This window comes from Artemia franciscana, chromosome 11 (assembly GCF_032884065.1).
Source record: "Artemia franciscana chromosome 11, ASM3288406v1, whole genome shotgun sequence".
NCBI lineage: Eukaryota > Metazoa > Arthropoda > Branchiopoda > Anostraca > Artemiidae > Artemia > Artemia franciscana.
Window position 1 is genome coordinate 45568244 of NC_088873.1, and position 12627 is coordinate 45580870.

The 12627-nt window shown below is 32.0% G+C and overlaps 1 protein-coding gene across 2 annotated transcripts in view; it reads left to right on the forward strand.

Moving 5' to 3' along the window:
- The window catches only part of LOC136033284 (LMBR1 domain-containing protein 2 homolog), a 67076-nt gene that overhangs the window by 40517 nt on the left and 13932 nt on the right, over nt 1-12627 (forward strand). For both annotated transcript variants that reach the window (XM_065714041.1, XM_065714042.1), the window contains exons 7-9: nt 1788-1965; nt 8260-8441; nt 11258-11497. In XM_065714041.1, the coding sequence (XP_065570113.1) occupies nt 1788-1965; nt 8260-8441; nt 11258-11497 (600 nt within the window). The remainder of the gene's footprint in view (nt 1-1787; nt 1966-8259; nt 8442-11257; nt 11498-12627) is intronic.

The window sequence follows — 12627 nt, forward strand, 5'->3', positions numbered from 1 at the left end:
GGGAGTGTCCGCTCCAATCTAGCACATTTTGTCGGTCTTTTTTTGTGATATTTGTTCAAGTGCTTTATGATGTCAGTAATAATCAGCTATGATCCCTTGCCTAGTTAAAAAGAGATGTTTCATTATTTTCGTTTTTCAAGTCTTTGTTTAGTTTGACTTTGTTTAGTTTGCAAAAAGAGCTTTGAACAACCTTACCCAGTACCTCTCCATGATCGGTACTGATCTCCAAGAAGCAGTCACGCTTGGGCAGGACCGTTTGGAATGGAGGCGAAGAGTATCATCTCTTTCTACGCTGGACCACCAGAAGGAGATCTAAGTCAAGGGTCCCTACCCCTCTTAAATTACCAAATCCACTCGATGATAAACTGTGAGCTCGGCAACACCCCAAACGTTGTCTAAAAGCACCACTGCGTTGAGCCTATTGGGCTTTTGTCATCCTAATGCCCTTGTCATCTAATGCCCTTGTCATCTCCTTGTCATCCCTTTTGTCATCCTAATGTGCTTTCGCTCTGGATCCTTTTCTGGGATATGAAAAACCACTCGTTTTATCCCAGTCCTCAAAAAAGAGGGTAATCCAGTCAGCATAGACTTGTTTCGCCCTGTACTCGCAATCAACATGTCTGCTTTAAACTAGATGATAAATGTTTTATAAATATTTATAAATTGATTTTATAAATTGTTAAACAAAGTCTTGGTGCATCGAAAATTGATTGCTTTGTAAATTTCTATTTTTATTTTTTTAGATGTTTTCAATCTTCTTTTTTACCATTTTTTACTACTTTTGGGTACAGACTTTTTATTTTAAGTCAAACTTTGTTTGACTAACAAAACTGTGAGTTTTTATAACTCACACTCTAATAATTAGTATTATTAATTATCACTAATAATTATTATTAGTAGTAGTAGCATTCTTCTGGGGTCAATTACTTTGTATTGTCTTCATTAGCGATTTACCAGAATTGAAATCCAGAAGGACAGATACAAAGATTACCTATAAAAAAATGTTTTCTTCTTAATTACAGTCGAAAATCTAGTATTTGTTTTTAGCTTGAGAATTTAGGGGGTCTATGATAATGTTTTATAAAAGTGATAAATTGTTAAACAAAGTCTTGGTGCATCGAAAATTGATTGCTTTGTAAATTTCTATTTTTATTTTTTTAGATGGTTTCAATCTTCTTTTTTACCATTTTTTACTAATTTTGGGTACGAACTTTTTATTTTAAGTCAAACTTTGTTTTTATCTGTATCTTTGCTACTTTTTGCCTTGACATACAGTTGTTAATGTACAGGTTATTGGAAATTATGTTATTTCCAAGTAAATGATATTAAAAGAAGCAAATAAAATATGTATTCTTCTTTTCCTTTTTTATCTTATTTTTATTATTTACGACGTGCTGATGCTTTTTTTAAGTTTAATTTGGACCTCGTCCAATGTTGAAATCTGATGAACCAACGTGGAAAAGGCATATTACTTTTCTATAATTTCATGTTAAAATTATGATTTAATGTTACTAGTTAACCTCTGTGACGTATTTTCGTGAGCCAATCACATAGTTTTATATGATTTAATCCTATGCCAGCAATGGAAGCCAAGAACCCTACTTTTTTAAAACTTTATTGGTTCTCCCGTGTCAAATTTAAGCCAATAGAAAGAATGGAATTTTTTTTAGTCAAAAGAGTTTTTACAAGTGAATCTACTGACTCTCTGTGGATAGCTTCAACTGTATTCAACTGTATTAGTTTCATTGGACTTTTTTTCTTTTTTTTTTGATGTCACAATTTTGCAGGTTATTAAAGCAGTTCATGTTTACAAGCGTACTGAAACACAATGGGATACAATAGTGTCGAAGATAAAGGACTTTGAGGACGTAGCCAAGAATAGAGATAGCAATGATAGAAGATTTCATTCAAGTAGTCAAGAGCAAAGAGGAGAGGTTTGGAATCGGCTAAATTCTCCAAAACTGGGTAAGTTAGTGGCTTTTGTAAATTTGATTAATTTACAACAATGTTTTGCTTTGTTTGGTATTTTTTCTTCAGTCTTTATTTTTGCTTCTATTATTATTATTTTTAGTATTCTAATAATTGTAATTTACGAGTAACTCAGTTGCTGGTAACACATTTGATTGGAAAATGACAAATTACGAATTGAGTTTGTATTTATATTTGTTTAGACTATTTGTAGTCCTTCTTTATCACTCTCTAACACTTTTCTAAGTTTTGAACTAAGGTAATCAAACCTGGGATGAAATAGATCCCAGAACGCTAACTAGAAATAAAATTTTCATTTTTTAAATTCACCCTGTTTATTCTTTTTTAAATTATCGTTAAATTTGGATTTTGGGCTTCTGGGTTAAAATTTACGTGTATTATTTCCTTGTCTTCTTTTTTTTTCAAAATCCAAAAAAATCCTTTTTTTCTGAAGCACAAGCATCCATAACCCGCACACTGGCTTACATCTTAGAGGGAGGGGGGAGGCAAACTCGTCAAAACAGACAAACCATAGGAAACTAATGAAAAAACCTGGGATTTAAAGGTGGAGGAAGTCCACAAATAAATCTTGTGGACCCCATCGTCCCAAGAACCCTTGGCTGATCTTAACTGTTGAATCTTTTGTCACAAAACTTCATCGTTCCTTGCAGTGGTGTCAGTTGGAAGAAGGGAGCATATGCCCCCTTCCGCTGGATTTCCTCCACCCCTATGTTAAAAAATTATTCATTGAAAAAACCTCTTTGGTTTTCTCATTGAAAAGACTAAAAAAAATATCGTTCTCCCGAGATTTAATTACCCCCCCCCCCCAACCGTTAATACCATTAGATCCTTGCCAAATTAAGCAAAAAAGTTGATTTGAATGTGCTACTTAACAAATATAAACTGGATATTCCTTAAAAGTTTAGTACGAAAAAGACAATAATATAGTAATATATAGGGACAAAGTTCATGGTTACTGCATTGCCATGGGAGGACTCACTAAACTGGGTTCAACCTCAGACAGGCTGTAATCCACGGATGACAAAGCAGAAAAAATATGAATAATAAGTTTAATTAGCCGAGAAAAACGAGGGTAATTTCAACCAGTGGAACCGCTGAGTAGGTTTTGGGAACTTTGGTAAGTTATCCCAAACATAATTCTGTTCCTTGTTTTTGCCAGTCTTGGCAGGCTACTAAAAGATTTTAAGAGATAGTTAATTGCTCATTTAAAAGGTATTTCTCATAAATGCTTGCTCTTTATAAGTTTGTCTTGATAGCACTAGAGTTAGCTAGGAGAAGATTAGGGAACATAAAATAAATACATAAAAATAAAATAAAATACAGAAAATAAATACATAAAAATAAAATAAATACATAAAAATAAAATAAAATACATAAAATAAATACATAAAAATAAAATAGAACACATAAAATAAATACATAAAAATAAAATAAAATGTATAAAATAAATACATAAAAATAAAATAAAATACATAAAATAAATACATAAAAATAAAATAAAATTATAAAAATAAATACATAAAATAAATACATAAAAATAAAATAGATAAAATAAATATATGAAAATAAAATACATAAAATAAATACATAAAAATAAAATAAAATAGATAAAATAAATACATAAAATAAAATACATAAAAATAAAATACATAAAATAAATACATAAAAATAAAATACATAAAATAAATGCATAAAAATAAAATAAAATACATAAAATAAATACATAAAAATAAAATAATTACATAATCATAAAATAAAATACTTAAAATAAACACATAAAAATAAAATAAAATACATAAAATAAATACATAAAAATAAAATAATTACATAATCATAAAGTAAAATACTTAAAATAAATACATAAAAATAAAATAAAATACATAAAGTCTATACATAAAAATAATATAAACACATAAAAATAAAAACATAAAATCTAGCAGAAAAAGGCTGGGACAAATAAAAAATACGCTATTGAAATCACAATCGTTTAGAACCCTATACTGGAGATTTAAAGTCTCTAATCATGGTTGCAGCACGGGTGAAGTGTGGACCGAAGGGCAAAGCTCCTTATGATCCTACATTAGTAAAGCATGGGTCATAAAAAAACACCAGAAGCAGGGTTTTTGCAAGAACTTGTGCAAATAAAACGACTAATGATATTTCTCTGTGTTTATTGGAGTATGCAAAACTATCAATTTGTCGAAAGCACAAAAGAAGGTAAGAAAGGTTCATAGATTGGAATAAGAATATTTTTTACTTTATGAAAATCAAGCATTAATGTTTCTTGTGCGTGGGTTTCATGTTATCACTGAACGCAGGTTTTTCGTAGTCCTACAAACAGGCTGTGAAGCAACAATTTTGCTCGGTATAAGTTTCAACCTCGCTCTTTACTTTCATTGAGAAAACTTTGATTCTTTTTTAGAATAATAAAACAAGCTTGACTTGCTTGACTTAAGACTCCTGTCGCATGATATGTGACGTGGAGAGCATAGCAGCCTTGCTCCTCCGGGTGGATCAACGTGGTGCTATGAGGGGGGCATCGACAGCAGCAATGTTGGTTATGGTGAGGAACTTCTGAAGGCTGTCGTTCCACTTCGGTCCGAGGTCTACCACTCGGGCGTAACCAACCATGGGATGTGAAGTCGTATATAATCCTAGCAGGTGTTGTCGGTAGCATCCGAAGGAGATACCCAAGCCATCTGGGAGTTCACTGGGTAATTTGTGTTGAGAATAGAACTTGGTGAGTAAGGGCAAGCAGCCTTTCATTGTTCACAAAATCGTCCCATCGGAACCCTTTATTTCAACGGAGTTGTCTCGTCTGACAGGCGTCTATCGTGCTCAAGATGATGGATTTGAGGGGCCATGTCTCAGCCACGTGTAGCAGGACTGAGTTCACGAATAAGTTTCATATGCGCATCCTCGTGCGCCAAGAAACATGGGGCGATCTCCAAATGGAATTTACTCTTCCGACGACAGAAGAAGCTTTCGCGATTTGGCTGCCCAGTTCTGCGTCCACGGAGCCAAGGATCATGGAGCCAAGATCAGTGAAGTTAGAGATAACATAAGCATTCATGCATAAATAATGTGCAGTAGAAGTAATATGTACTTGGTCGAAAATAAGTGAGGAATGCCTTGCTCGTGCAGATGACAAAAAGCTATTCTATGCAGTAACTTGTGTTTTCGTTAATTTAGCTGTAATTCATTGGGGTACTAAACTATACAACAAAAATTTTGCTTTGAAAAGAAAGAGCGAAGAAGAAAAAAAGAAGAAAACAGAGGAGAGGTGTGAAGTTAGGGAAGTTGGAGTGATAAAAGTTGATTTAGTAGCTATTCAAAAGTTTGTCTCACATATATTTGCTTGTATTTAGTTACCCATCTAAAAAAATAACCTACTTAGTGTTTAATTAAATTTCTATGATGTCCCATCTTCACAATGTCTGAAACAAAAAATGTTTCCGGTTTTTTAAGTTGCTAGTGTGTTTTATGAATCCGGTAGATAGTTAAAAATAGAATTGAGAATAGAAAAAATATCCTTTTTTAAATTATTTCTGGAAGTGAGCAAAAGGGATGTAATTCATTTCAGAAAAAAACTGAAATTCCGATTATCTTGACAGCAGACAGGGAAATTGACATCAATCAATCTGACGTAGCGGGTTTACAGATTTGAGCTTAAGATTTCAATTTAATAACGCGTATCTCTTAAGATGAACGTCCCTAACTAGACTTTAGCTACCACTGCAATCGTATTAGTAAACATCAGTAAATATTATTGTAATAGTAAACATGGCATTGTACTGCTGTTTAAAGACGTTTCAGGCAACTGACTTGAAAAAAAGAAAGAGCGAAGAAGAAAAAAAGAAGAAAACAGAGGAGAGGTGTGAAGTTAGGGAAGTTGGAGTGATAAAAGTTGATTTAGTAGCTATTCAAAAGTTTGTCTCACATATATTTGCTTGTATTTAGTTACCCATCTAAAAAAATAACCTACTTAGTGCTTAATTAAATTTCTATGATGTCCCATCTTCACAATGTCTGGAGGAAACTCTTTTTGGAGGAGACTTTGGGTGTCATATTTTATCTTTAGTATGTCATGTTTGCCTCCATAGAGGAAGCATAGTAAAAAATGAGCCATGGCCCATTGTTACAGAAAGTTTAAAAATCTGTTAAAAAATATGACAGTCTAATGGGAAAAATTATCGTCTGATGCTGATTGAGGAATGATAACCACTTTTTCAGTCTGTTTTAATAGCAACAGTTTTTAGGTAATGCAAATTTATGGAAAATTAGGAAAAGACTTGAAACCCTTCGAATATGGCATCGGATCGACACGAAAAGCGTATCGCTGGGATCACCGTGGTCGAAAACACTTGCCAGGAGATTTTCAGTCCCGCATTTTAAGTCACATTTTTAAGCTGAGGTAGCACAAATATTTTCTTTTTGTCCGACGCTAGTGGGTAGTGCAGTATCGTAGAGCTGTTTAAGGGTTCATGGAAGCTAATATTCATGTTTTTTTTTAGATTCGTATTTATAGAACTAAAATAAGATGCAATTTTTGGGATTTTTTTTTGGAAAAACTGCATCTTCGGATACAAGAAGATATAAAACAAACTGATTTTGGAAGGTTATTTGGTACTAATCATGGTACTAATGGTTGTTAGGTACTAATTATTATATAACGGAACTTATCATGTTCATGTATGTTCAGTGTCTTCAAATACTTAACATACCAACACCACGTTTTCACTGGATTTTCTATATCCCTTCAAATGCTTATTGTCTCAACTCCAATCACTTACAATTAGTTTAAATTGAAAAAGAATCAAACGAATTGATTCTAATTAAGTATTGTCTCTATTGTGTTGGGCGATTATCTCTATTTTTAAAGATACACTTGGAATGCCTATTGGTTTTTCAAGAAAAATGAATCAAAGATTAAACAAATTGAGTAAATCTGACTTTTCCAAAGGTGTTATTCCCTTGTTAATTGTTCAAATTTTATTTTTAAAATCACCATACGCCTACTTGGCATTACCACACTGTTGCTCTCGATCGTTTTAAAACCGGTTTCTCTGTGCGCACTAGGAGATAATTAAATTACCCTGAGTGAGATAAATGATTATGCAGGTATATTTCAATTAAATATATAATATACAGAGCTGGTTGGGTTAGGTATTTAATATAATGCTTTCTGGGAGGCCTGCTTTTTATATTTTTCTTTTGTAGTTTCCATAGTTTTGTTACTAAAGTATTATATATTTATCATATTTTGGTATATTTCATTATAATTAACCTAACAAATCATTATGATTAACCTATCTTCGCTTCTTGAGTGTGGTTGGTATAATAAACAAGTCAATTACTCATTTTTACAAAAGAGTACTTCTAGGTATATGTGAAGTCTGATGATGCACAGGTAGAACTTGTTTAGTCTGAGTTTATACTAAATGAACACTTATATTTCGAGCATTTCTCTTAAAAATACAAGTTAAATTTTGAATTTTTGTGACAAACAAACAATTGAATAACTCGCCCTTTTTTGTTAGGGCAGAAAGGATTTAAAGTACCAAGGACATCAAAACAAAAACATTTCTTCTTCCTGGACCCCATCTTGGGTATATTCATACCTAATAACCATAATTTCGTAAGATTTTTATTTGGCTGCTTAAAATTATGAAGTTTTTAGAGCAGTACCAAATTTTGTCAGTACTCTAAACTTTTCAACGTTTTTGTCCATAGTAATTCACACATTGAAATTTTTTTAATTCCAACGCAAACCAAGCTTTCAATGGAAAGCTGTACCTTTTTAAGCAGTCCTGTCTGTTCTTAACTTAATTTCAGTGATTTTTCAATCACGTTTTTTACTAATTTGGTGTCTGCTACTACCAAAAACTATATAAAAACATACATACATATGTATATACATACATACATACACACACATACATATACATACATACACACACATACATATACATACATATGCATATGTGCATATCTACATATAGATATATACATATATACATACATAAAAGCATACATATGAAGGTATTTTTCATTAAAAATTGAGCTCTCAATTTTCCCTAATTTTCTATGACATGTGGGGTTGTGTAACTTTTTTCTTAATGATTTCAAACAATCAGATTCTCACTTTTCGCCGAACTTTAGCTGTTGCTTTCAAAAGCTGTAAACCAGTCTATTGAGCATGCTGGCATGAACTTTAAATCTTTGTTTTTTGTATCACTACTGTTACCAAAAATATGGTTTTTTTTTCAGAGTGGTATTGGAAATGTATGATGCGTCGACATTTCTACAGGGCCCTCGGAGTTATTCTTACTGTCTTCTCAGTTACCGTTGTCTGGTCAGAACTGACTTTTTTTGTCAAGGAGCCAACACTCTCCATATTTGCTGCTTTTGTTGATGCTGCCAAAGAAAACTACAATTTTCTAACCATAGAGGTAATCTTTAACTATTCTTTATCGCTAGGCTATTCAAGATAAAAAAAATCCACAATTTCTTCTAATTTGAAACGGAACATGTTAACAACATGGTCTACAAAGCTATTGCTTCCAATTCCTTCCTTAAGCTTCCAAATAAATTGAGCGTCCCCATTCTCATTCTTGAAGGATTTATACCTCCTTTGTACGCCCTCTACTGGGAAATGCTTGTCCTTTTGGCATCCTGGCATTTCTCGAGAAGAGCCAGATAAAATTGAAGTCATCCAAAAAAGAGTTTGAGGAATAATTTATGAAAAGAGTAAAGTCTCATACTCTCTGTTTCTAAAAAAATGCTTGGCTACAGAAGAATTGCGTTTTGCCTCCGATTTAGAAAAAAATGCAGTTTTAACCCGACCGGAAGTTATTTTCCCCGAAGGACACTCTCTATATCCAGACTCTGTCTCACCCTTCTCTGTCTTGAGCTCCTTTTGCTGCTCTTCTTCAAGGTAGGAAAAAATTTTTGCCTCTTAAATTATTGAAAAAAAATGTAAAATTTTCAGAATAGGGGTCGGTATTGTTTTTGTTTTCGTTCAAAATAGAAATAGTAAAACAATGGCAATTAAAATATTACACAGACACAGGAGTGATAGAAAAAACGGAAATTCGTTTCTGTTTTCTCGTTTTTTCCCGAAAAATAGAACTGACTTGTTTTTACTTAAATTAATTTTAAAAACTTTTTCCACAAAACAAGTTTTTCAAAGAAAAGTTAAGAGCTCCATTAAACCAAAAATGAGAAGAAATAAAGTCGAATAATCTTCCAAGCGTATAACTACTACAAATCACCATCAATAAATAAGTGAAACCCAAAACGAACAGAAATGATAATAAGTAACCGAGTCAAACTCAAAACGAGCAAAAACTAGAATGAGCAGGGCTGACAACCCCCATAATTTGCACTTTACTGAAAATAAAATATATTTTAAATGTTTTCACTTTTGACTTTAATAGACGAAAGACTATTGAAAATTTAAGTAATAAACATTAGTATATGTATATTAAACTGACAATCTACAGTCATTGGTTCTTTTTTTCAGTAAAGGGCAAATTATGTTCTGATCTTGAGAAGGCATGAGGGTTGTCAGCCCTACTCATGCTAATTCTTTCTCGTTTTGAGTTTGACTCGGTTATTTATTGTCATTTCTGTCCGTTTTGGCAGGGGGTCTAAAGCAAGAAAAAAAAAAAATAATACATTGTGCCCACATTGCGCTGCCTATGAAAACAGCCGTTTTAACAGATATTTCTGGTTTTTTTTTTGTTTTTTTTTTTCAGTTTCTTTGGATTTATAAAATTAACATTTACGTGTATAAATTAATATAGAAAAAGAGTAAATAACAAAAAGACCTCATTAACCAGTTTTTATTAACTAAAAACAGACAAACTTCAAGGGACTTTGTACTGTTTTCGCGTAAAGTACCCAGGTATGCATTTTCAATGGGTACTGAGTTTGATCCGGTTAAGTGTGGAAGTAGTTAGCCCAAAATTCTTGCGGATCAAAATTGTTTTTTTCTGATCTCTTTTTGAAGAAGACAGGAACTCTCTCCTCATATACCCTGATAATGTTTGCAGCAACGCGAGCAATGCTTATATTGTCCACATTTTGCCTGGGAGAGTTCATCCGTAGCTCAGGCATGTCAAGAAACGTAAGACAATGCGTTTGTATTTTTGTTCTCACTATCGCTGTCAAGGTCTAGATCGTATAATTCCAAGTTATCATCAACATAATTTCTGCAGTCAGTGTATCCAGTTTCTTCTAAAAGCTATCTGCATATCAAGACTAACCAAAAGGTAAAAATCTGATTCGACTACTTTTGTTGCTTTAATGATAAGAATGACAAAATGACAATGGCAAATCTTTTTTTCAGAATATAAAGACAGCGCTATTTCCTGAATGGCAAGTAATGCAACCCAATTAAAAGTCGTTAAGCGATGCTATTTGCAATCAAAACGCGGAAAATGAAGAACAAGGGACTTAAGAAAAACAGAAACGGTACTGAAAAACAAGGCTGTCTGTTTTCTATGTTTTCAATTTTCTCAAAAAGGAAAAAAAAACAGAACATAACAGAAAACTGTAAAAAAAAACGAAGTAGAAACAAATCCCAATATCAACTAATAATTTATTTGATCCCTCAATTCAGATAGAGTAGAAAATAGAAAAACACAAACAGAATGGGAAAAGAAAAAAGTAGAATACAAAACGATGAAAGAAAAGAAAACGACATACAACAAGGCAACGACGCATTTTAATAGCAGGTGACCAAGCTTCGTTTGGTCAAAAGAAAGACAGTTTTTTCTTGTTAATTTCTTTCACAAAACCATTTTAATTTCTTTTTATTCTATTCGTCAAACCTTTTCACATATTTATACCAACAAACTATTCTACAGAATAATTCTACAAATTAATCAACCTATTAATCTATTAATTATTCTACAAATTAATTATTCTACAAATAAATCAACCTAATTGCAATGTGCTTTTTAAAATATTTTGCACAGACACTCTTCAGCAAATTTTATTGCAAATATTCCAATTGCATCATTCATACGATTTTTTTTTCTCCAAAATTATGGCTAAATACGAGTTTTCCCAAAGTTGTTACCTATCTAGGTCGTTTTTTTACACTGGAAAATGATAGCGTGCCAATTTTTTGAAAAAAATTATAATACAGTTTTCGAAAAAGAATTACAGATACATAAATGGATTTACATATTGCTTAATAAGATAATAAAATAATGCCACAAACGCGACATTAATTGTTTTCTAATTATCTTGTTTTCAGCTTCTGTCGATATCTACTATTCTGTATTTATGCATATGCGCCTACCGCACTCTCTTTAAAGTCAGGGTGTTGAATTTCTACTATTTAGCTGACAACCATCACACAGATGAGTATAGTCTCATTTTCTCTGGAATGATGCTGTGCCGATTGACTCCGCCCATGTGCTTGAACTTTCTCGGGCTCATTCACATGGATAGTCATGTCATTAAAACTCCAATTCTTGAGACTCATTACACACAGGTAAGACTCTTTTCCTTTTGACTGTTTAAGACAAGTAAGACACAAGGTTAGATGTAATTTACTAAATAAAGAAAAATGCCTTAAAAAATTGCTGCTGGCATAGGAGTTGAACCCAAGACTTCTTGGTGACTAACTAGTGCTTTCAACCCTCGGTGCTTCTGATTCTGGACCAACAGACAAGCCTGGCAATCTTTTCATTTCTTCTCATTGTCGAATTTATTTTTCATACATGAATTGCAATAATGAAATAAATGACTGAAATAAATTTCTTGAAGCAATGATTAGACATATATAATGTTTTAAACGGTAAACAATCGAAAATTGACTTCGTGAATTATTTTCCTGACATAGGTAGCATTGTTAGCACGGAAGGTTGGACGCAGTGAAGATACAAAAAGAATAATAGCCAAGAAATCAAGGTAGAAAGAAAAAGCTTTTCGCAAGAAAAAAATAGGGACAATAGAGAGATAAATCTTGCAACAAAGAATGGAAGATATAAGACATGAAAGAAGCAAAGATTGAAATATTACGGGTAATGACAGTTACCAAGTATGCTTCTGAAAAGTCAAGGCTTCAGAGAATTGAGGAATTTAATCCAATTGAGGTTATTGAGGTTAATCCAAATTGAGGTATTTTCTGTCTATAAACAGTTTTAAGTATCTATTCAACTATTTAAGTATGTTTTGTATATATGATATACAAACTGGTAACCAGTGCTGCATATTCGGTAATATATATATATATATATATATATATATATATATATATATATATATATATATATATATATATATATATAAATATATATATATAAATATATATGTATTTATATATATATATATATATATATATATAAATATATATATATATATATATATATATATATATATATATATATATATATATATATATATATATATTAAATAAAAAAACAAGTTTTTTTGAAATGAAAGTAAGGAGCGACATTAAAACGTAAAACGAACAGAAATTACTCCGTATATGAAAGGGGCTTTTCCTCCTCGACACCCCGCTCTTTACGCTAAAGTTTTTTATTGTTTTAAAAAGTAGATTTGCCAGAAAGAATCGAACTTTAGCGCAAGGAGCGGGGTGTCGAGGAGGAAAAGCTCCTT